The sequence below is a fragment of the Glycine max genome, chromosome 13 (genome assembly GCF_000004515.6).
Source record: "Glycine max cultivar Williams 82 chromosome 13, Glycine_max_v4.0, whole genome shotgun sequence".
In the NCBI taxonomy this organism is placed as follows: Eukaryota; Viridiplantae; Streptophyta; class Magnoliopsida; order Fabales; family Fabaceae; genus Glycine; species Glycine max.
In genome coordinates, this window is record NC_038249.2 from 15,871,526 (window position 1) to 15,897,982 (window position 26,457).

General features: G+C 28.9%; 1 protein-coding gene across 1 annotated transcript; it reads left to right on the forward strand.

Moving 5' to 3' along the window:
* Positions 1-12,390: 12,390 nt before the first annotated feature.
* On the forward strand, positions 12,391-23,946 carry LOC100801385 (protein NRT1/ PTR FAMILY 5.8). The gene is made up of 5 exons (XM_003543492.4): positions 12,391-12,868; positions 18,368-19,023; positions 19,525-19,742; positions 21,976-22,490; positions 22,904-23,946. The coding sequence occupies exons 2-5, from the start codon at positions 18,969-18,971 to the stop codon at positions 23,736-23,738; spliced, it is 1,623 nt and encodes a 540-aa protein (XP_003543540.1). The 5' UTR covers positions 12,391-12,868; positions 18,368-18,968; the 3' UTR covers positions 23,739-23,946.
* Positions 23,947-26,457: the final 2,511 nt, after the last annotated feature.

The window sequence follows — 26,457 nt, forward strand, 5'->3', positions numbered from 1 at the left end:
TACTTGTCATGCTTCACAATTACTAGAATAAATTGGCAAAAAGTTGACATTAACTATTAAGGAACAGATTTTAAATTTCTATTAGATCGTGTTAGCTGGTGTTGGTTTAGGATTTAATAACAGAAAGTTTTTATTGAATATTACATTACATTAAAAATTATGGCAGGGTATATCAATACTGTTTTCAATAATTTCCTTTTTCACTTTTGATGACATTGGTTAGTATTTATCTAGTATATCTACTAATTCTTTTAAACATATTTTTACATATTGGTTGAAATTGATTGAAAATCATAAAATTTGATGGATTCCACTTCTTATTTAATAATCCTTTCTCTCCCCCTCTTAACCCATCTTCTTATTTAATAATCCTTTCTCTCCCCCTCTTGATTTTGTAGTTTCAATACATTTGTTTTTTGTTTAAATAAGTTTCTAGGATCCATAAACATTTTTTTTTATTTTTGATCCCTATAAATTTATATTTCCAATTTTAATCATTCTTGTAAGTTGATATTTTTTTTCAATTTTGACCCTTATAAGTTTTTTGTTTGTTTTTAGTTCCTTTTAATTTTGTGTTTTTTAATTTTAGTTCCTTTAAGATTTTAATTTTTTCATTTATAATCCCCATAAATTTGTATTTACATGGACCAAAATAGAAAAAATGTAAATTTATAAGGACAAAAAAATAAAAAAATAAACTTATAGGGATCAAAAATGAAAAAAATGTTAACTTACAATAATAAAAAATATTTTAAAACTTTTTTATTTTTTTATATACAATGGAGCCCAAAGACTTAGTATTCAATACATTTTAACCAATAAAAAATATGTTAAAGAGTATGTTGCTAGCACTCTTCATCAATTAATGGTCCCATGAAATCATCCTAATTTGGATTTCTCAAAAGTATTGGGAGATTCGTTGCTTGTAGATTTTTCTCAGCCGAATTATTTATGTATTATTCATTGATTCTTTGAGAATAACTATATAGTTGTTTGTAAGTTTGTTTAAAGGTTACTTGTGTTCAGAAAAGAAAAAAAACAACTTATAGCTGTTTGCTAACAATTTCTAGTTTCAGTTAGTCATAATTTATTATTTATTTCAACCAATCAAAGACCCTGTTAGTTTCTCTATTTAAGCTATATTTATAATAGTTCAAAGTGTTCAAAATATAAGTTACAAATCTGAAATATATCATATCAATTTTTGCTCTTTATTTTTTTATACGTTTATATTCTTGCTGTCCTGATGTTCAATTTCTGTTTTTCCCAACAATCCCCAATGTAAAGGGATTAGCCATTTTGAAGGACAACACGCCCCAAGATAGAGCATGCTTTCAAATTTTATGCTTCTAAACTGTGGAAAGATAACTATTTTTTAATTAATAAAAAAATAGATCGCATGGTTTTTTCGTCCCGAGAGGTTTCATAATAAATAACATTTGAAGCTTTTATTTTTGATTGCGCTAAATAACGTATATCTATTTAACTAACAATCTGCAAACATAACGTAGCCAATCTGTTAGAATCTATACACTAATAATTCCAAAGTTAGTCCACACTATAACATAAATGGTAAAAGCAGTGATAAGACAAGTTTTTCTAACCGGGTTGTCTTCAAATATCTAGATAGATATCAATAACACACCATGGTTAGGTCTAGCATTTAACAGAGCTTAACATGCTTTCTCTTATTAAAGCTACATAATATAATTGCTAATGCACTAATCACCTTGCTGGCAATTTCAGCTCATTTGAGATTGAAGAGACATATAAAGCAAATTCTCGATCCTCGTAGAATCCAGTAAGATATATTTGAGCTAAATTGGGTATCTGTAGAAGACAAAACTAGTAAGTAAAAACACTCCACACCTTTTACGTCACATACCCCCTCTCCTCTCCTCTTCATCAGTTTTTAATGTGAGCTTTAATTTGAATTTTAGACTAATGGAGACCATATATACTTACACACATAGTATGTAAGTCAACACTAACATTGAAGTTCCTTCTAATTTTTTCTCTTCTCAATTTGATCAAATTTGAATTTTAGACTAATGAAGACCAAAATAAAAATATTAATCATATTATTAAAAGCAATTTGTTAAAAGATTCCTTAAGTTTATATGTTTGATATTTTTATTTCAAATTTATAATTAATATATTATAATAAAGTTAATATGTAAAAAAAATTAGATATTAAACTCTAACCTTTTTATAGATTAAATCTTTAACTACTATCAAGTCGTGGGTCCCCGTGATAATAAACTTGTTTTTCTTAAGTAAATTCTTTGAATTCAAGTCTTCTTAATGAAAAAAATATAGTTAGGAGGAGAGATCCCCCTAAACATAACTTGTTAGGTTCTAGACATTAAAGTTAAAGGATATTTCATATTAATGTCATGGTTAAAAAAAAATAATTAAATTATTAACTTATTTTTCTTAAGATTTATTTAACATTAGTTTACTCTTTCAAATTTTTGTGATATCAAATGAGTTTTAAAATATGAAATGATGTGAAAAGCATTATTCTAATTTTTAATTGGTTTATTTGAAATCAATGCTTTTAAAAAATAAAATAAAATTATTGTTATTGTAATTTTCTATAATCTAATTAAATAAATAATTTAGTTTTATAAATAAATTCTAATATTTTATTTTGTTTAAAATATTTAATGATTTAAAGAATAAATTACCAATTTCTTCTTTGAAAGTGCAAGATGTTATCAATTTAATCTCTAAAAGTAATAAAATGATAAAAAAATTCTTAAAAGTATAATTTGTCACTCATTTTGGTTTAGAAGTTGTGTGACTTTGGTGACAATATTAACCTACTATTTCAGAAATTAAAATGATAATAAATAATTAAATTTAGGAATTAAAGTGATAACAGAAATTTTTAGGATTTTTTTTGTCATTTTATTACTTTTAGGTATTGAATTAACTGCGCCTTATGCTTTTATGGACAAAATTAGTGATTTACCCTAATTTAAACGATATCAACCTAATTAATGTTGTAATAACTTAACTTTAAACGAGTAATTTTATAAAATAAAAAGAATACTTATACATGTAGATAATCTAGTTTCTGAAACTCCATAATATACATGTTCTGTGAACAATAGTGGGGTGATTATTTTATAGATTTGTAATTATTTTACCATTTTTTTGTAAGTTGAAACTTGAAAGTGTACCACTACCGTACCACCTCCTAAGCAAGTCAAGTACCCTTTAGGTATCGCAATAAATTTTCGCCCATGGAACAACCTCTTAGCCTAATAAACAAAGTACCCCCCAGGGGAAATTCCCCCCCCCCTTTTAAAAAAAGGGGGAAACAATTTTCTTTTTTTGGAAAAAAAAAAATTTTGGTTTTTTTTTTTTTAAGGAATTTTTTGGCCCCCCCCCCCCCCCCCCCCCCCCTCTTCCTACTTATTTGATTTTTTTTTTCTATTTTGAAAATTAGCTTTTAGAATCTAAAAATACATTTAAAAAATTAGGTTATGAAAAAAAAGAAGTGTAAAGAGAAAAAAGAGTAAAAATAAAATGGGCCTAATATTATGACCATGGGTGTTACTATTGGTCTTGACGTCATTGCTATTGGTCCCTACTAAGTAATTTTTCTATAATGGAATCTAGTTTCCGGTGTTTCCTGAAGAGGGTGCAGAAAAAAATAACAAAAACACGATTATGTTATTTTCTGGAGGGGGTGTAAAAAAATAAATAACGAAAATATGATTTCGTTTTATACTGTACAATGGATTGTATTTCCATTTTTTTAAAGGGGGTGCAAAAAATGGAAATATGATTCCAATGTGCAATGTACAACAAAATTGTGTTTCCGTTGCCTCTTCTTCTTCCTCTGTGCTTCACATTCTCATACCTCAACCATAATTATGTTGCGCGACGCCATCACCACCACCATACCAAGAACATCATCGTGGTGCCATCACCACCATACCAACAACATCATCGCATGCCCAAACAACACCCACATGGGTGATGCGGAGCCTTGGAGGTTGAGTGCGCAGGGAGCCTCATATGTTATTTTGCGCAGGGAGCCTCAGATTAAATAATGTTTTTATACATAACACTAAACTTTTTAATGTATATTTAATGCGCATGTAAATTTAAATAATAAATTTTGTAACAATTAATTTTAATATAACTAACTCATATGAATTATTTAATCCGTATATTTTTTTATAAATAAAAAATATTTACTGTTAAAAAATTTAATATATTAATAAATTAAAAAAACATATTTTTGAAAAAAAAACACTTACAGATTACGTGATCCGTATGAGTCATACAAATTAACTCATATGGATTACGTAATCTCTACGAGTCATACAGATTATGTATGAATTGCATAATTCATATGAGTTAACTCATATGGATTACATGATCCGTAAGTATTTTTTTTTCAAAAATATGTTTTTTTAATTTATTAATATATTAAAATTTTTAATAGTAAATATTTTTTATTTATAAAAAAATATACGGATTAAATAATTCGTATGAGTTATATTAAAATTAATTGTCATAATTTATTATTTAAATTTATATGCGCATTAAATATACATTAAAAAGTTTAGTATTATGTATATAATAATATTATTTATTTTATAACATAATTAACTTATTAGTTCAATTGATTAATAAAAATCACAACTAAACTGATCCGGATCAGCTGCAGCTATATAAGTCTTGGGCCTTAGCCTCGTTGTTCCTGAACTACCAAGAGAGAACAAGGAATGAATGATGAAGCACGTTGAGATTCACAACAAATTTGTTAAGAACGAAAAGAATATTAAAAATAAAAAATTTAAAATTGAATTATAATTTTAGTAAATATTTGGTTTTAAGTTTATTATTTAATTATTATCTAGGGTGGGCAAGTCAACTATTATTATTTTTTTATCAAGGGCAGTGTGGACAGTTACATCCCTAAACTTGTTTCTGTCCCACTCTTACAAGTTGAAAAAATTCAAACCTAATTAAAATGTATTTTTTCTGGTCAAGATTTGATTAAAATCGAAAGGGTACCTACTACAAGTTTAAATTTTTTTTATCATGCCTGAATAGATATTAAGTACACAATTTTAATATAAAATAAATAACTTAATTGAGAATCCAACAAGAGAATTTAGTCAAACATAACAGAGAAGACAATTTTTTTTTTTTTTTTATGAATTCGGGGTATCCCTAAGTTAAGTGTAGGTGAATAATTTTTTGAGATATTGACTATGTTTGTTTAAACTTTTTGTTTTATTTGTAGGAATGAAACATAAGTATCAGAATGTTTATAACAATTGATGTATCTATTCAATTAATTGAGATAAATTCTTTTGATTATTTAAACATATTTGTTAAAAGAATATTTTTTAGAAATAAAATAAACAATTTTCTATAAATGATGTATATATTTAAATTATTTTTTCTTGAAAAATGTTTTATTGTTTTTTAAGAAGTAAATTTTATCTGTTTATTGAAAAAACGTTTTTCAAAAAGTACTTTTTTATAATTGTTTTTTTTAAGTTTAAACACAAAGGTCCAATGGTCCAGTTTGTTTAAACTTAAAAAAATATATTCTAAAATACTGTTTTTTAAATGATTTTTTTGATAAGTAGATGATATATGCTTTTTAAAAAAAATAGAAAACTATTTTTTTTTAAAAGAAAAGGAGTTATGAGAAACACAATGTGCCTAATTCTTTAGGCACCCTTAGATAAACATTTCCTCAATTTTTGGAGTTCTCTTTTTAACTCCTCGCGTGGATGATCTTTGATGACTTTATCTACCTTCATAACATATACAAACAACTAAGTAAAATGAGAATTAACTTAAATAACCTAATTTCTTAATAAAATTCCAAAAATAAGGAAACACTTAAATTGATAACAAAATGAATCAAAGGATAAATTTCGTCCAAAAGTCAAAATGGATAAATTTCGTCCAAAAGTCAAAATTGAGAAAAGAAATCACACATTACCTATAATCTATGACTAAATATGAGGTTCATTAAAACCGTCCAATTACTATTTGTGAAAGTAATGAGGCCACTTTGTAGACTCTGAAAAGTAATTGGAATAAATGATGTTGATTTCTAATTGAGGGAAGCAAAAATCTTCTCTGCTCCCACATGCTTAGGCCGGCAATTTATGGTGAAGTTTTTTTTTTCTTTTCTTTTTCATGGAGCAACTCGAGATATGACAAATGGAAGAAGTTTTAATTTGTTGAATAATTTTTTAAAGCAAGGAGTACTAGGCTAAAATCCGTATAATTTATTTTTTAATTTTGAAATCCTATTTTCGAACATCATGTTAATATGTTAGTATCACATCATCTCTAATATGCTATGTTTGACAAAATTTCATTTTAAATAAATTAATGTCACCTAATTAATGCTATTAGAAATTGACAATAAATTAAGTTTTGGACTTTATTTCATTAATTTAAAAAATATAGGAACTTGATTTGAGCAATTAATACTAGAGGGACTAAAATCACCCATTTGTACGGATAAGAAACACAATTAGATGTGGATAACTTAGCATATATTTAAATTGTCAATTAATTAAAAATATTCTAAACATAATTTTTAAAATAATTATTATAAAAATAAACAATTTTAAATTAGGATGTAATGAAAACAAAAAAAAAATATTATTAATGCATTATAATTTTTTTTACCCTTCCATTATAATTCAACTCAATTTATTCAAACCATCGAATTAATTAACACCCCTGGTCATAGAAAAAAAATGTAGTGAACATAGATTTTCTCTATAAATAGTAACTCCCACAAAGGCATTTGTGGTACCAATTCAAAAGAATGCAAGTGAGTGCATGTAAGATTTCTTTGAGTTTTTCTAAGTGTATTGTTCGATTTTATTCTCACCTTTTTGTTTTTTTTTCTTTAATTCTATTCTCACCTAACGTTTAAAGAAATTAAAACATTTTTTACAGAATGAAAATTTTGTACAATCTTTGATTCTTTGTTCATGACTTACTCGACTCTATTTTTCACTGCATGAAACTATTTAGGAACTTTGATTCTGATCACTTTTGGCCTTGGTAATGTCTCCCAAAGAAAGCTAACAACATATCAGGCAAGAGCAATTTATAATATCTTGTTTTATGTTTTCTGATTAATCATGTATTTCTTTTTCTGATTGATTTCTTCAAGTTAATATTTTTTAAAAATAATTTGACTTATCAACCCAATCTAATCCGATAGTTTACTTCAGGTTGAATTAAATCAGCTCTTCATCCTAACATTTTTTGTACTTTAAAAGTAAGAGTCATTATTCTCGTTGTAGATGTGAGAATTTTGTTGGCAATCGATTTGTAAGCATTAAGTGAAGCTTGAAGCATGTCTTATTCTTGTTGAATTCTAAGATCCAATTCACCTAAATTTTCTTATATAAAAAGTTAAGAATAAAATAAGAGTCATCATATTTCCTCTTTGTTGGAAAATCAACGAGAATAAATATCAGAGAGATTTACACCAATGAGCAACCATATAAATGAATTTGACACCATACCTTAACTCAAAATCTTAAAGCTAAGGTTTATGAGTCTTCTCCTTACTTATATTGTGCTCAAACTTCTCATTCCTACACGATGTTAGACTTCACCTTACACTTCAACAATCTCCCCCTCAAGTGTGAGTCTCATCCACATGGTAGTCTCTCCCTCAAACAAAAGCCATTTTCATCCATGAGTATTTCCATGATGACCATTAGACCCCACATGCTCTAAATACTTGCATCGTCGCTCCATCCACGAGCCATGTCACTTGGACTCACTACTAAGAAGACTTTCGAACAAAGAATTCTCAGGCCAATGATTTATCGTCGCCATCAGAGCTGAACACCAAGTCAAACTATCGACTCTAATACCAACTGTTGGGGGGGGGGGGGGGAACACACTCATATCTTTATTACTCAAAAATCGCACAACCAAGAACAAGAGATAATACCATAAACAAAATAGAAAAAGATCACAAATTTGTTTAACGTGGTTCAAACCCTCATCCTTACGTCCACAACCTCAATTTGTTTAACATGGTTCAGACTCTCATCCCTACATCCACGATCACCTAGGGTGACAATCCCCTCTCCAGACTGACTAATTATTCTCATCTTGAGAATTATATATATATAGTGGCGAACCTATACTATGGTGAGGGTGTGCACTTGTACCCCCTCATTTTTTAAAATTCACTAATAATTTTTTTAAAATTAAAAATTGTAAATAAAATCTTATATTTTTGTATTTTATTTCATATATATTTATATAGTTGAACCCACCAATTTTATTTTTTATAATTTACTCCCACTTAGGATCTTGGTTCTACCACTATTAATATATATATATATACACACACACACACACACACACACCTAACATCATAATCTTAAAAGAGAAAACAAATTTTTAATTTATAGAATATATCTTTAATTCTAAAACACATCCTAGAAATAAAACAACATCTTTTTTTAAAAAATTTAAACAATATCCTAAAGATTTGAAATTTCCCTCAATTAAAATTTAATTTCTTCTTCAATCTTCTTAGATGCTCGTCATGCTTTTGCTTTGGTTGCATAAAATCTAATATATTTTATGATATGCTCCACGAATATTAATATGATAAATAGAAGATAAATTAATATATATCTATATCTATCTAGATAGATATAGATACATAACATAAATAAAGACACATTATGGTATGACATTGATTCTAATTCACTAATATATATATATATATATATATATATAATTCTTTTTTTCAAGTATACAATTTTTTATAGTGAATCAATAAAAAGTAAAATGCAAAAAGAAGGGACAAACTTTCATTTTTTATGGTTAAAAATTCATTTATATCATCACACATTAAGGTTCAAGTTTATGAGTCTTCTCCTTTCTTATATTATGCTCAAACTTCTCATTCTTATAAGATGTGAGACTTTACCTCACATTTGTACTCCAACACTTATGTATATCTTTTCTCTTGCCAGTAGCAAATGCCAACTTCCCACCAAACCATATGGCCAAAATCATAAGTGCAGGAACAATTAATTAAGAAGAAAAAATGAACCAAAACCCAAGCCATCCAGAATCCGTTCTCCCTTGCACTATAAGCTTTAGTTAAAAGTTGATTATATTAAGCAATATAGCTTGTTTTCTACCCACCAAACCATGCGGCCAAAACCACAAGTGCAGGACGAAGAAGAAGAAAAATTGAATCAAATTTAAATCCCAAACCAGAAACCATTCCCCCTTGCATACCATCTTATAAGCTTTAGTTAAGGGTTGATTATATTTAGCAATATACAGCTTGTTTTTAACCCCCTAGCTAGTGAATCATACAAATCAAATTAAACTAAGGCATCAAGTAGGCAGGTACAACATGGACAAATAACATGAGCTGCATGACAAATTAATGGAATTCATTGAATCAATGCGCAAAATATCCAAAGAGAGATACAAAGTAAACTATGAGAAATAGCATTTACGTACGTTTGGTAAATTAAACATAATAAAATAGGATAGGATAAGATGAATTATTTTCTTATATTTTCTGTTGTAAAAAAATTAGGAGATAACATCTCAGTTTAAGGTAGGAAAAATATCTAAGCTAAAAAAAATACTTACAAAGAAACTTATCTTTATCTCATCATAAAGAAACGAGTAAAATTTCGAACCTATAACTTATCAAATTACACTTGAGCAACTGCTCGATGTTTATCTCATTGTAATAATCAATTGTATCGGGTGCATAAAATTATCCTAATCTAATCTCTATGCAAGCACACATGCCATGGGTATATAATTTGCTTCCTATTCCTGATTCATACAAGTGCACAGAGAATATATTTTGTAAAATGACACTAACAATATTTTTTCACTTCAAAAGAAAATCATGCATGATGATTATGTACATAAAATTACCCAATCAATAAAATGTATATAAAATTTTACATGATTTAAACATATCTATATAACTAAATAGATTATATCTTTATTATGCTTATATTTTAAATAATATATCATCTATACTTATATAAAATCTTCCAAGCCATTGTCACATGTCACCATTTTATACAGTATAGCCCACTTTTTATATATTATTTTTTCACTATATATAGCATGGGATCTCCCTGATTAAAAAAAAAAAGCATGTGCTCTCACTCTAGTATGTTAATATAAAGTGGGATGACCAAGTCTTTGTGTGAAATTTCGTAAATTTGATTTGCAAATGCTAATTTCAAAATAAAAAAAATAGGTTTAGTTAAAATATAACTATATATTTATATCTCACTTTATTTTAAAAACAAAATAATTTTGATTTTTAATTTTAAAAATAATCATTTAATTATTTCATCTCTTTCTTTTTTTATTAACAAATATTATTTGTTAATTTCTTAGTGAGAGAGATTTAAAAACACAACCTCTTCTTTTCCTTTTTCCTTCAACCATCATGCCAATCATATAACCTCCTTACTTTTATCTCTTTCTAAAGTTCACATATTATCACACCCCATTATTATCTTCAGTACTATTGCTATATGTAGGTAGTTATCATGACTATTTTTCATCATCATTGTTATCACAATTTTGGTAATCATTGTAGCTATCAGGATAATTAACTATTATCAGTTTTATTACTTTGATGGTAACACTGCTACTACTAGCCTAATACAACTATATATTAATGTTACTACTAATTATCCATATGATCATCGTTCTTGGAATCATATACATTATTGTTATAATCATCACTATAACCACCATCATGTTTATCACTAATCATTGTTATTTTTGTTACCAACACTACTACTAGCTAGTCAATTATTATTATTAGTGTCATTGATAACGATACCACTATTATTGTCATCACTCTAATCGTTGTCATCATCATTATTACCTTTATTATCTTCACTAATACTTTTGTCATTATATAACTAGAGAACATTATCATCATCATTGTTGTTATCACCATTGAATCATTACCACTAACCAATATAATTTTCATCATATTTGTTATCTTTATTGTCACTTTTTTTTTATAATTGATGTTCTTAATATATAAATCAATCATATATATTATGGTCTCTAAATGAGTTGATATGAGAAAATAGTAAATGATTCATGTGATTTGAATATTAAATTTCAAAATTAATGACAAAAACTGAAACTAAAAACTATTAACTAAAAATTAATTTTAATATTTAAAGATTTTAAAACTTAAAAGTTAAAACTAATATCTACCTCAAACAATTACTAAGGAAAGAGGATTTAAATTTTACACGGTAAAAGAAGATGTCTATTTCCCGTGGATCTCCCAACTAAATAAAAAAGCGAGAACTCAATTTCATTGTCTAGAACAATTTTTTTTTCTAAAGATATTTTTTTACAATTTCTTAAAGAATTTTTTTAAAAAATGTACGTAGTTTTCGTTTATAATTTCAAACACATTTGTAATATGGTTAATGTTAATTTTTTTAATGCAAATTTTATTTATTTTTTATTCTTTCTGAATATCATCATTGAGTATAACTCATTTCCCTAAGACGTATGCTAGCTTGCCATTGACACTTCATTCTTATCATGTTTATGTTGATTTTAGTGCGTGAATTTCTAATATTTTCCCACCATTGTGCGATCATGTCAATTTATTGAGACAATTAAAAAATTTAAGAAGATCTTCAGCCAAATTCAAATGAGAAAAAAAGGAAATTTCCAACTGTCATTTTTCCATATATCACTACTCCAACATTTTTTATTTAAATTAATTCCTTTGGTTGAATTAATAATGAATGTTAAGGCTAAGGGATTTCGTCTTCCAAGAATCCCCGGCTTCTCAGCTATTCCAAAGCGTAACAACTATTAAATTAAAGATAGTAAAATTAAGCATTAGTAGTACCAATATTTATTATTTGATATTTTATAATTTGGTTCCATTTCAAACTAAAATGGTAAACGGTTGACTCGTTTTTTCAAGAAAAGGAAACATAAACTTTTCCAGAATCATTTCCAGCATATTGTGGCCCTAAGGTTTCGTTGCTTTGTGAGTCATGTAAAGAAATTAATCAAGGAAAGAAATTGCTGAGTATTTTATTTTCTATTTTTTATTTTTTATATTAGGGGTATTCCCCAATTAATTAACCAACTATCAAAGATAAAAGATTAATCATGTAAGACATAAAGACGAGTGAAGTAGATTTTTTTCTTGAGGGGGAATGAAGTAGATTATAGTTACCTCTTTTAATAAAGTTTTTTTATATACATAATCACATACGATAGAAACCAAATTCATGAGTAACAAATATGCATTACCATATACCAAACGACATTTTTGAGGATATAGTATTTTCAATTTCTAACATTTAAATTTAGGATGGGAATAGACAAATTTATTGCTTTCTTATACAGAAATATAATAAAGGAAAAATTATAACCAACAAACTTTTTTTCTTAAACAAATAATAAAGGAAAAATTAGGTAGTAACAATAATTACTATATTTTTGTCAAATTGTTCTGGTATGGTATACCATTAATTAAGCAGAAAAAAAGGAAAAAAAAATTGAAGTTAGAAGAGGTTGAAACAGATCTCTGAACTTGAACATTTCCAAAGGGCTTGAGCATTCCATGGAGATACTTCAGGATTGATTAATTTCCAACAAAGTTTTCTGTTGAATACCACAAATTTTACGAGCTTGAATCTTTGTACTTGTGCCAGAAACCAGAGGACTTCTCGGAGGTGGCATGAATCTTCTTGATTTATCAACATCTATAGCTACAATGCTGCCAACATAATTTTGGGGACTCACAAAGGAGATCATTTTTCCAAGAACTCTAGAGGTAACAATATTCTCTTTAACTCAATATATAATACTCATCAATGTCATTACCTCCTTTTAATTTCTTTAAATTAGGTAATAATTTCACAATTTGTTTATTGCCAGTTTATGTTTCCACACATAATATATATACTGCTTTAAATGAAGGCCACCTGTGTCTTAACTAAATTAGTGTGAGAAAGACTATTGCAAACGACAAACTGTGTAATAATTTGAAATGTAGAAAGTTAATTGGGTGCCTTTTATCAAAGATTTTATGGAAGGACAGTGTTGAAAGTTGAAACATTGAGACACCTAGGCCAAAACTTTAGTGTTCAATGCTGGGATCACTCACACAAAGTGGAATCAACCCACAGATTCAGATCCCCTTTTGATCCTCTCAAAAAATAGCCTAATTTGGAACAAATTGCCAAATTGAAGACCTCCTTATTGTCCCTTTTGGTGGAGATTAAAGTTGGTCTACCTATAATACCTTTTTGAACATATCTTGATAACACCCTTCACAATTATTTGATCAGAATCTTAAGGGGCATCACTTTCTGTCCTAAAAGCCTTTCCATTATTACTTGCTTGCTCCATGCATCCTAGTCTGCTTTAAAGAATGGCATTGATCTCATTGCTCTTTGGGCAGAGATATAAGCCATTGTCAATGGCTTTCATGCATGCCTTAGTAATTTCATTCATTCACGAAATAGTGTTTGTAATGTTCAGAACTTCAAATAATGTCCAATAATTAACACGTAGACATTGTGTGTTTCCTTTTTTGAATGTTTTTCCCTGTGGATAACACTGCTCTTAGAGATTAGATCAGCCAGAGAAATAAAGCATTTGCTTGTGCATGCAGCATACTTAGGAAAAAATGTTTGGACTATGCAGCTTTTTCTTTTGTTTTTAGAACACCTTTTTTGCTTTATGAAAAAAGAAAACTATTAATGGACTAGTCGCGTAATATGTTAATTAGTTGCATATTTCATGTGATTGAGTTGAGCCAGGACCAGGAGTGACAAGATGGAAAGATATTGTAGAATATGTCATTGACAAAGAATTATAAAACAATCATAAGGTAGATTTTTCGAGTGTGTGAAAAAAGATAAAGGTGAGTTGGATCCCAAAAATCTATGAAAAGAGGTTTTATAGTTTAAAAAATACTTACAAAAATACATTCAAATTACTTGTTACGAACCTATGTGAGTTAAATCAATTCGAATAATCTTATTTATTCTCCTATAAGCGTGCTTATGAAAAAAAATTATGCAAAGAAGCCGTACTTATGAAGTCTTCATGTAGGCAACATAATTCGAACTTGAATCCTATCCTTTACCAACCAAATGAACCTTCGTTGGCACATCCATAATGTAGATATACTTTAGATGACTTTCTTTAGAACAATTCTAAAATATGTGTAGCGCAGATAGATTATAAGCAAAGGGAAGCTCGATCAGTGGTGGCTTGAATTCAGATAATTGCACAAGTATATTCTTTCGTATAACGTTTACAATATGCAACCTTAATTTCATCAATAAATTAAAATTAAGACTTTCATATATAGTAATATGTCCATATGTTAATGAATACGAGTTATCATTGGCCAAGAAAAAACAATTGGCATTGTTTTTTTACCCCCTAATTGCTGAAAGGAAAAAAGGGTATGAACAATTGTAGTGCGTAAGCGCACTCATGCCAACATAGTAGTGTTTCTTTCCTAGGTGTCAACTAAGGAATTTCAGCATAAACAACAGTAGCAGTCACGATGCTGCCACGGTCCAATTTGACCTCTCAAGAAAACCATAGAAAAAAATCAGTATATATTTAATGGTAAATATTAATTAATATTTTGAAGATATAGATTAAAAAACTAAAAAGATATTTTTTTTTATCAAAATATGCAAAATTGTGTTATCGTTAATTTTTTATGCTTTTTTTTATAATTTTTACAATAAATAATTTTTTATTTTAGTTTCTTAACTAATGTGTTAAGGATCCATGTTAACCAGACCTATATTTATTTACCTTAGTAATTGTGATAAATTAATTTACAAAAACTTCAAATAGTACTGAAATATCCTTTGAGCGTCTCTAAGGTTGTTTGTTTAACTCCTTGTTTTATGTCACATTAATTTTAAGAATTTTTTACATTTACGGTGCAATTTTTAAGAACTTAAAACATGTTTTATAACTTATCCTACATATTTATATTTTTATAGGTTTCACAAGAAATTATTTTCTGATGTTAACTATATGTTCTTGTAAAAGAACTGTTTTTACACGTGACTTCCATCGATATCCCATGTGACTCCAAGTGAAACTAAATTAGAACTCATTTATATTTTTAAGAATTCTGAAGGCAACTCCTATTGAAAACATTCTTAGAGATTAATATAGAATAATCTAAAATTTTAAGTTCACAGAGTGTGTGTATATATTACATAATTCATTGAATTAAGGGTAAGTTTGATGTCACAAGCTTTCCTTGAAGGTCATACGTTTAAATCCAATAAGTAATATCTCAACTTGTGAAGAGAAGACTGTGCAAACAGAGAACTTACCTTTACCCTTAATGAAAAATAATTTCGGTGAGTTTGATAGTTGATTTTTAAAAGGAAAAAGGGGGAAGTGCAGCTTTTTTTTCCCCGACAATTATTCTCTAATTCAATAGTTTTTAAAAATGAAAGAGATAAAATAATGATTTACCATTAACTAGTTAATATCTTAATCTTTTGTTTTTTTTTATAAACATTACATAATTCTTTTAATTTAAAAATAAAATTGTAATTATTTTCCCTTTTTTTTTCTTCTTAACCCAATCCCCAAATATATATGCTTTCAAGTTTCAAGTTTCAACCAAACATTTTATGATCACATTACTTGCATCTGAACGTGGAACCTTTAATATACACATATTCTCCCACCCCACTACATTTTCGTATCATAATAAAACTAAGTGGTGTCCATCTCACTGAAGCACCAACATTAAAGGCAAGAAGAGAGATGCATGGAGATGTTATCTTATGCCTGTTCAATGGGTAGTTAGTTAATATGTATATAAATCTATTGGATATACTTGTGACTTGTGAACTCAGCTCCTCTTACCCTCTCTCTGTTCATGACGTGTTTGCTAACTTTGTGGAAATTGTGGTGTGCTTGCTCTAGTTTAAAATGTTCTTGCTCCTGACAAATGAAAAATTACTGCATAATTTAAGATTATCTAGTCCAATCAATTTTTACATGACATATAATTTCATTTTTTAATTTTAAAAAAACTTTATTAGGTGAAAATAGATTGAGACCACATGATCTTAGACCATACAATAATTTGTGAAGAGTGTAAGTATAATATTCTCAAACACATATTTTCTAGCATACAATTAAAATTTATTAAAAATTACATAATAAATAAAAATCATCAAATTAATTAGAATTTAGGCACAACAAAATATGTGGTTTTTTTAATAAATTTTAACTAATAATAAAATGTGTTAATATTTTTTTTTATAATTTTTCCCTCGTAATGTTAATTCGTAAAATAAAATATAAGTATAAATGAATTTATTCTTTGAAATTATAAAAAAAAAAGTTATTTTAGCTAACTAAAAGTAAGTTATTCTAATTTTAATTTTTGTAGTTTTAATAACTAAAATCATTATTATTTAATAATCTTAGGAACTGATGATGTGTTAATTTGTAATTCTAAGAGAGTTAAATTGATTAGCATTCGAAAATTTTAAAATTAGTGTAATGTATTATTCGTCCAATGATGTTTAACCATTGAGCACGGAGTACACTTCCAATCGCTAGTCAACTTTCAACCTTTTGTACTTATTATAAGGAAAAAAAAATTAATGGTTGGATTGGAAAGGCAATTTACTGAAGTTATGAAAATGAAAATAAAAAGGATAAAGGACATTATGATAGCACAAAAAGGCTCGCACGCCATTTAGGATTTATTTATTTTTAATTATAAGCTTGATGATGATGGAGGACATGCATTTTTACACGGAATATATGCTTATCATACATTACCATTTGTCTCGCATTCCTTTTTCTTTTTTTTTTTTGCCGAGTTTTGTCTCGCATTCCTTGTATATGCATATTTGTACAAGTGACGTAATTGGAGTAAACATATAGAAAATAGGGTAGGCCAAACATTGATTGGATGATAAAAACTGTGCAAAAATACAATGTTGTCTCACGTATGTTTGTGTATCATGCATTCTTTGTTTCTATACCTTATAGAGGTTCGGCCAGTAAGATTTTACATGCACAGAGAAGGAGTAACCTTCCCAAATTTGCAATTTGTCACCTAACCTTCCATTCCATTTGAAGCACAAAAGATTAGAATCCTAGGATTTAGTTTGTAGTGTAACCATGCAATTGTGATATATCATAATAATATGATATTTTACCTGTTCAAATATAATTCTATCTTACCCGTTTTTAAAAAAATGTTAAGACCTTAATAAGAAAATATTTAATTAAAATTTAGATTTGAAAAATCCTTTTAAAGTTGATAGGCTCACCAGGCCACTCCTCAAAAAAGTTAAATCAGATCAAAAGGAAAAAGAAAAATCACGATCATATTAAGCAAATGTTGTTTTATATTTAGAAAATAAGTTAAATATATTATCGACCACTTGATCAATTGTTTCCATGCCTATATATACATAAGATTTACTTTGCCATTAAACTCGACAACTCACTCATTCATATATTTCTGCATAAAACTTGTAAGTATATAGAATATTTGAAAAATAAAAGTATACATATTCTTGGAAAAGATGACAAAAATACGAAAGATAAGAGAGAACGTATAATAAATGAGATAAATAATGTAATAGATCATAAAATGAAAACAGATGTTAAAAGGTATAAGAGGGGGTCGTAAAAAATAAGACCCGAAGAAATTATGATTGTTAACTTTTCCACGTGGAACAGTCCAGTCACTTGCATTATGGCACCATCATGTCAACACCTATGGTTATAACATATTTTGAGTTTAGTTTTTATACATTCATAACACTTTTTTTACACCATTAATTAATAAAAAAAATATAGTAGATATATACTTTTTTATATTTAAATATATTGTTTATATTTGTAATATAATTTATTTTAATTTTATTACTTAAATTTCATTTTTTTTACTTTATTATTTAATTTTTTTATGTTTAATTTCAATATCTAACGTCAATAAAGTCTGTTAAATAATGATGTAATATTTTATTAGTCTATCACATTATTACTTAACTGATTATATGACATTTTATTACCTTGTTATTTATTTGATCATTAAATAAATACGGTAAATACTAAAATCAAATGTAAAAAAAAAATATAAAATTACATATATGAAAAACATATACAAACCTATATTTTTTTATTATCTTTTGTAAATTTTCATATAAAACGACTTTTTAATTAAATAATAGTGTAAAAAATTGTCCACTATTTTGTCATGTTATTTTTTTTTTTACATTGTTCTTGGTTTGGTTACGTGGAGTAGGGAAGTGGCTTTTTGGATGTGTGAAAGCATGCAATGGTCACGTGTCAATGAGGAGAGGAGAGTGTGTTTGATGGAATCCACCTGATGCTATGCACGATTGGCTTGATTCCTCGGTAACGCAATCATATAACGCCATTCTCAAAACTGAAAGTTCGCTATGTAGCTCTTACTTTTGTGAAAATTATCCTGTGTGACGGTTAAATATAAAACAGCTACAACAACAAGCAAAGCAAGTATATAGTAACGTTTTCATGTGTGACATGCTTTTTGGTGTGGCATGCTTCAAAGTTCAAAGTGAAAAGCCTAGTGTCCCATTATCAGGAGCTAAAGACAATCCATCTCGGCTATATAATACGTTTTATACAATCTCCTAAGGTGTTTAAAGAGGTGGTGGGGGGTTGAGTCCACAGTGAATGATATTTGTGACTGAACTAAAGTGCCAAAAACATGATCATGAGGAAGCACAACAACCCACTTTGGTTTGTGGTGCTTTTGTTTCCCTCTTAGGCTCTTTTGGTGAACTTCAGAGTGTTGTTGGGTTGGTTGGTTGGTTGGTGTGGTTGCTTCATTTTGTTGGTGCATTTTGGTTTCTCTTTTTCTCATGGCTGATGGACAGAGACAACAGAGGCTTAGCAAGTCATGCATTCTCCTCATAGGTAAACATTTTTTGTGTCTTGTTTCGTGTTCTCGACCATGTTGTTGCACTAGAATTTGCTTAATAGTTGTTGTTGTAGAGATTAGAGAATCATTCTTGGATGGGAAGAGGAAAGTACACCAATCCCATTGATCATTTTCTCTATAGTTTTATGTATATATGTATCCTAATTACCATCTTTTGAGAGTAAGAATAACTTCTATCGGGAGATATCAAATGAATCTTAATACATTGAAAGATTAGTGTTTGACTCTCAGTTATCCTTGTTTTTTTTTTATAAAAAAAAACCTTTTTGAGAGTAAGTGAAAATGAAAAAAAAAAAAAATCCAAAGCATAGAAAAGCAATCATATTCTAGCAATCTTATAGAATATCAGAAAAAGAGCCAGAGTCAAGAATCTAACCAATATTCTACTTCTAGTGTTCTTGCCCCTTAGATTTTCTGTAATGCCATTTTTGGGATTAAAATATAACTTTGACTTGTTTGCGGGTGAACTTTGGCAGCCATTGCAGGAATAGAAAGGTTTGCATTCAAGGGGGTGGCATCCAACTTGGTGACTTACCTAACTGATGTCGTGAACTTGAGCAACTCATCTGCAGCAAAGATGGTTAACAGCTGGGTAGGATTTACTTCCATAATGCCATTGCTGGTGGCACCAATTGCTGACGCATATTGGCGCAAATACTCCACTATAATGGTCTCATCTTTCCTGTATTTTGTGGTGAGTCCCCTTCTACACTGCCTTTCACATCCATGTATTTAGAAAAGTATCTCCCTTGCTAATGAAATTCTACGTACAGATTAGTTATAGAACAAAGATTAGATGCAACTATCTAAGTGCTTTAGGTATATATTGATCTTTAATTAGAATTGGAGTTTTACTTCCATAATTCGCCTAATAAAGTTTTACATTAAAGATCAACATAAGTCACGGAAGTAAAATTCTATTCTGATTAGTGAACAACATCAGAAGTATCTAAGGATATGCATAATTGCATATAAGTTTTGTCCTAAGTTATATATTGGAGCTTTGCCATGCTTCTTTTGGTTCTTTTGCCTCTTAACTTTATTGGCCACTTCGGAATTGAAATATGACACATGTATGTGGCTGCTAATTTAGCTGACCTACTTTGTTATAACATGTTATTAGGATATCCATTAAGTTTGTTAATTGGAGTCTGAGTCATAACCACTCTTATTTATGGATGAATGAGACTAATGACTTCTAGAGTTTTGTGAACCAATTGGAGAGTTCCAGCAGCCAGAGAAAAGTTACAGTTATTGATGTTTTGGAAGATGCAGGATACCCCTTCTCAATTGATGAACATTTCACCTTGTCTCAACCTTAGTGCCACATGTTTTACTACTTTTGAAGTCAGATTCTACATCCCACCAGAATATGTATTCAGACTTTGATTAAAAATGAAAACTGATGGAAAGAGTAGGAAGAACATATGATACTTTCTTATATTCTTTAATAGTTTTAAAGCTTTTCCTTTAATCTATACTCAACCAGGCAAGATTCTTTTCTTCCAGTTTCTTCTTTTTTTTATCTGTGGGATTTTCTTCTACATCAGTAGAACAAAATTCACACCAGACATGAAATATCGAACACTAAAAATATCTAATGGAATATTCCAAGACAGCCTAGGAGTAAATGCCTTAGCTTGAACAATCCTTTATAGCCCTGCATGCAAGCTGCAACAAGCATTCTTTGGTTCTGAATTAGATATGCTTAGTCTACAATTTCTCTCCGTACACGTGTTAGATAATTATTATTGGTTTGTGTGCATCCTCAGCCTCAGGTGGTAAATAAATAATAGGATAAAGATGTCTAGATACTTCACGCTATACGATACCTTGAGAGGGAAACAGAGAAAATATAAATATAATAAGTGCTATAATTTGATAGGAAGAGAAAGATAGAAAGAAATAAAGCATGTCAAATAGGTGTTTGTAATTTTTGGGTGTTCCTATATAATTACTAAATAGTACCCATGCTACCATTCCTGTAGTAACTCAAAAATTGATATGCTCTTATATAGAAGGTTATCATTGCTCTGTTGACTTAGGAGGACATCTCAATAATTAAAATAATTATTCATTTTTATACTGCCTTCATTTCTTTTTTCTTCTTATCTGTTGACTTAGGAGGATATCTCAAAGGTTTAGGATTAGGAATATTGTTATCATCATTAATAATAAAATTATTTTTAACTTCCTTACATGACCGCTACTAATATGTCTCTCTTATTTATGATGTTTGTAAAGTATATTTGAAAATTAGGGAGAAATAAGGACATGATTAAAAAAAGTAATTAATATTGTCTTTTAACTTTTAAATGAATAAATAAATAGAAATCAAGTTTTCTTTCAAAAGTGGACAAATAAAAAGAAATAGTGGAAGTATTTTTTATTTTGTCTTATCCTTGCTTTGAAGGAGTAGCAATCAATGATATGCAACTTCATGGAAGTAATTCAAGTGAAGTTGTCACCAAATTTACACGACACAATTAACACAAGGCAACGATGATTATATTATTATAAAAATTCTTGTCTTACTTTAACTTTGGATAAAAGCATACCACTACTCCTTTTAAGTTATTAAATAAAGAACTATAGCACCACTTGCTAAAAGGGTGTCATTATTGAAAAAACCCCACAGTGAAATGACCTAAAGTTATTTACCAATTATAATCCATGGAGCATTGATGTTGATATCATGAATTTATATCAACAAGGTAATTTATTCACCAGAAAGCATAAGTAAAACCGCAGTACAGTGATTTTTGAAGTGCTTAGAGAACAATTTTTCATATTATTTGATATGTGGTTTTTTTAAATACATGCACAATGACATAAACAGCATTTTGTGGATGCTTCTGTTAGACAATTTGAATTTTCAACATTTGCTTCATAAGTTGACTATAATCTATTTTGTGTTCTCTTCTTAGGGACTTGCGGCATTGACAACAACAGCACTAGCAAGGTCATGGCATCACAAAAACAGATCAATGTCTTCTTCATTCCTCTCCCTGTCTCTCTACTTAATTTCATTAGGCCAAGGTGGATACAACCCATCTCTGCAAGCCTTTGGAGCAGATCAACTTGGTGAGGAGGAAGAATTGCCTTGTAGCAAAGAAGATAAAAGTTGCAACAAAAAAACTCTATTCTTCCAGTGGTGGTATTTTGGTGTCTGTAGTGGAAGCCTATTGGGTGTTACAGTCATGTCCTACATCCAAGATACCTTTGGATGGGTGCTAGGTTTTGCCATCCCTGCTATTTCAATGATTCTGTCAATTTTAATTTTCTCTGGTGGAAGCCCTATATATTTATATAAAGAACATGATGTCCTTCAAGCTAAGAAGCCCCTCAGGAACATATTTCAAGCCGTAAAAGCTTCTGCATTGAGATGCTTCCATTGTGAAATTACCCTTCCAAATGATAAGACTGAAGTGGTGGAGCTAGAGTAAGTTCCACTATCACTCGCAGATAGTTGTTATATTTAGGCTTCCTTATTATCGTCCATATTTGATTTTGGTCCTCTATTTGTTTTTTTAACAAATTTGGTCTCTTTATTGTAAAATTTTGATTCATTCATTAATTTCATATCTAATATTCAACATAGATGTCGACATGACAGTATAAGAGAATGTCATGTCAGCACATCATAATAGAGTGTTACATCAGCATTTTTGTTAAATATTTGATAGTAAGTTAATTGATGGACTAAAATTGCTCCATCTAAATAAGAGAAAGATCAAATTCATGCAAAAAAATAAATATAGAGAGACCAAAAATACAATCAACTTCACATTTACTACTATTTCTTAAGCAAATTTGAAAGTACTTAGAACTGAATATTTGTTTTTCTTATGTCAGGCTTCAAGAGAAACCCCTTTGTCCTGAAAAGTTGGAAAGCCTCAAGGACTTGAATAAGGATCCTAAAGGTGGCATGTATCTGCTAGCAAATGCCAAGGTTATGGTGAGGCTTTTGCCCATATGGACAATGCTTCTCATGTTTGCAGTGATTTTCCAGCAGCCTGCCACATTTTTCACAAAACAAGGCATGACAATGAAGAGGAACATTGGTGCAGGCTTCAAGATTCCACCAGCTACACTCCAAAGTGCTATAACACTGTCCATAATACTCTTGATGCCATTGTATGACAAAATATTCATACCAATCACTCAGGTGATCACTAGGCAGGAGAGGGGTATAAGTGTGATGCAAAGGATGGGAATTGGAATGGTTCTCTCAATCATAGCCATGATTATTGCTGCTCTAGTTGAAATGAGAAGGCTTGAGATTGGAAGCCAAATGAGAAGTGCAGGGTCACAATCAGAAACAGTTCCTCTAAGCATTTTCTGGCTGCTACCACAGTACATTCTTCTTGGCATCTCAGACATTTTCACAGTTGTTGGCATGCAAGAGTTCTTTTATGGTGAAGTTCCCAGGCATATGAGGACAATGGGAATTGCGTTGTATACAAGTGTTTTTGGGGTTGGAAGCTTTGTGAGTGCACTGTTGATCACACTAGTTGAAGTGTACACAAGTTCAAAGGGAATACCAAGCTGGTTCTGTGATGATATGGTTGAAGCACGCTTGGACAGTTACTATTGGCTTCTAGCATGGTTAAGTACAGTGAGCTTGCTATTGTATGCACTCTTGTGTAGATATTACCCTAAGAAGAGTGATTCGGACAATGAATATTGAGGGTTTTTTTTTCCTTCCTCTTTAGTTTTCAAGTGTTATCTTCCCAAACCCACTGGGTTGGCCTAGTGGTGGGAAACTTGGGATAGAATACATGAGATCATAGGTTCCAAGGCGTACACACAAAAAAAAATGTTATCTTCCCACATTCCTTTTGGGCTAAAGTTTGTTGAACTACTTGACATGATATTCAATAACAGTAATTGTATGATATGATGTGTGTTTCATGTGACCAAGTGAAAAACTGAAAATGAAGGAGTTAAAAACTAAAAGATGACAATACATTTTTGACAAAGTATAATATATTAAATGTTCTTAATTTTATATTCATTTTCACATTATCGGGCACATCCGGATTCAGGAATTTTAATCTGATTGACTCTCTTCCCCAAAAACATACATTATACATTAGGCAGATAATTATGAGCTTGGACACAATATATTAATAAACAATTAAATCTGATGTTCGTATTTTTCCTACTTAAGCCAAGAGTTTATAATTATTTTTGTCCTGAGATAGATATTTTATTTCACTCTGAGTACAAATACACACATAAATTAAGATACTTATGTCAACGCCTTAATTGGACAAGTGAAACTACATGGGAAAATCTTTATCGCTATCGGTGACCCTTAGGTGTTACTAACAAACTAATCATCGATAACTACAGATGCTTAGTAGCATCGATAATTATTGCACAACTTGACCGTCAGAAAATACAACAACTTTGTCATTTGCATGTGGGCTAACTTATCAATAGTTATGCAGTTGATAATATCAATTTGATAAATATTCAGTATTCTTAGGACATTAAAATGATAAAAAAATTATTAAAATACATAAAACTATGTTACACATAATTTTCTTTTACGTTTTTCTTATAATTTTTACATTATATATATATATATATATATATATATATATATATATATATATATATATATATATATATATATATATATATTTTACTAATATAACCTTTTTTATATGCATAAATATAAAGATTTTTATACTATCAGCTAATTAATTTTTAATTGATTAATAGTATAAAAACCTTTTATGCTACAAGTAAATACCCATAAATTAACAGGGAAAGTTATAAAAACTTTACTTCTAAGCATCAAAACCTAGTGGAAGACTTTTGGGCAGAAGATATGTTGACTTGGGAAGATAGTACTGCATTTGGAGTTCTTGGATGACTGATACGGCTATAGTCTGGATATGCTTGGAATTAATTATTTTTTTAAGAAAAAGAATAAAATGATGAGTGGGTGGGGGCGATATGTGCCCCCCACAATGTCCTAATGTGGATTGTCCAATGTCCATAATCGCTAAAGTAAGCATTTCCACAATTTTGTCGGTAAATGTTGCTACAGATTTGAAAAGAACTTAACCTACTCAAAGGAAGGTTCCTTAAGTACATGAGGTCCTATGATCGAGGTTGGTCATGTCCTTGGTGGACTCCTTCAAAGCTTCCACATCTAATTATTTAAAGGCATAAATCTACTTTTTAATCTTATATTTTAATAATTGTGTAATTTTATTCTCTTAAAAATTTATTATATATTTAGTTTCTCACATTTTTTATGAAATGATGTTAGTTTATCAATAATTTATCATTAATATTTTAATAAAATTATTAACATGACACGTTAATAATAATAATGGTGACATTGATATATAAACATAACAAATGATATAATAGTCTAACTCATAGGTTGACATGGTAGTTGAGGATTAAAGCTGTATACTTAATTTTGTCTCAATTTTTGTTTTATTTTATTTTATTTTTATTCATTTTTTCTAAAATTATCAAATTAAAATGTTTCAGTTTAAATTAAATAATGTTCATAAATAAATAAATAAAGAAAATTAGAAATGAAGAAAAGTGAAAAAACAAAAACATAAAGAAAAAGCTTTAACAAAACAAAGGAAAAAATATCATTCAAGAACTTCGGGACTTCACCTTCAACTTATCAATCATCATCACACGTTATTGAACTATGTAGTCAATATCACATTTGGAAGCGTCGAAGCATAGAATTAATTACAGAGCCTCGTTGAATCCTATCATTACCATCACTTAAATCGGGACACATAGTAGCCCAACATCACATTAATTTCATACCATCACCCAAATCAATTAAGTATCATAGTCATTATGTTTTTCCAACCAACAATCATATAAGAAGATATGAGGTAGATTTAGTTATTTCTACTAACAAAATTAACATTTATATATATAAAAAAAAAAACAGCCACATGAACAACATCTCATGTTTATTAGGTGAGACACAAAGATTTGTTATTATCTCATAGCCTCAAACTAAGAGCACGTCAAATATCATCATAAGCAACAAAGCTTTGTTGAATATGATATGAGTGAGACTTTATAATGATAAAAATGTGAAATAAATAAGAAAGGAGAGTTACCTAGAAAAGGAATTAGATTTGTATTAAATCAAACAAAAATAGAAAAGACATGTAGTTGTTTTTAGTTAAGTCATTGTGTGAAACTCAACTTTGACCTTATTTTTTTGTTTTTTTATTTCAATTTCAAAATAAATATCAATTTCGTTCTATTTACTATTTTGACCACATTCACATTAAAGAATGTGCCTTCTTCGTCCAGCTCAATTCTTTGTCTTTTTCTTTTTATTTTCATTTATTTATTTTATTTCCTAATTGTATCTCATGTTGAGTTTGACCTTTTTTCTCATT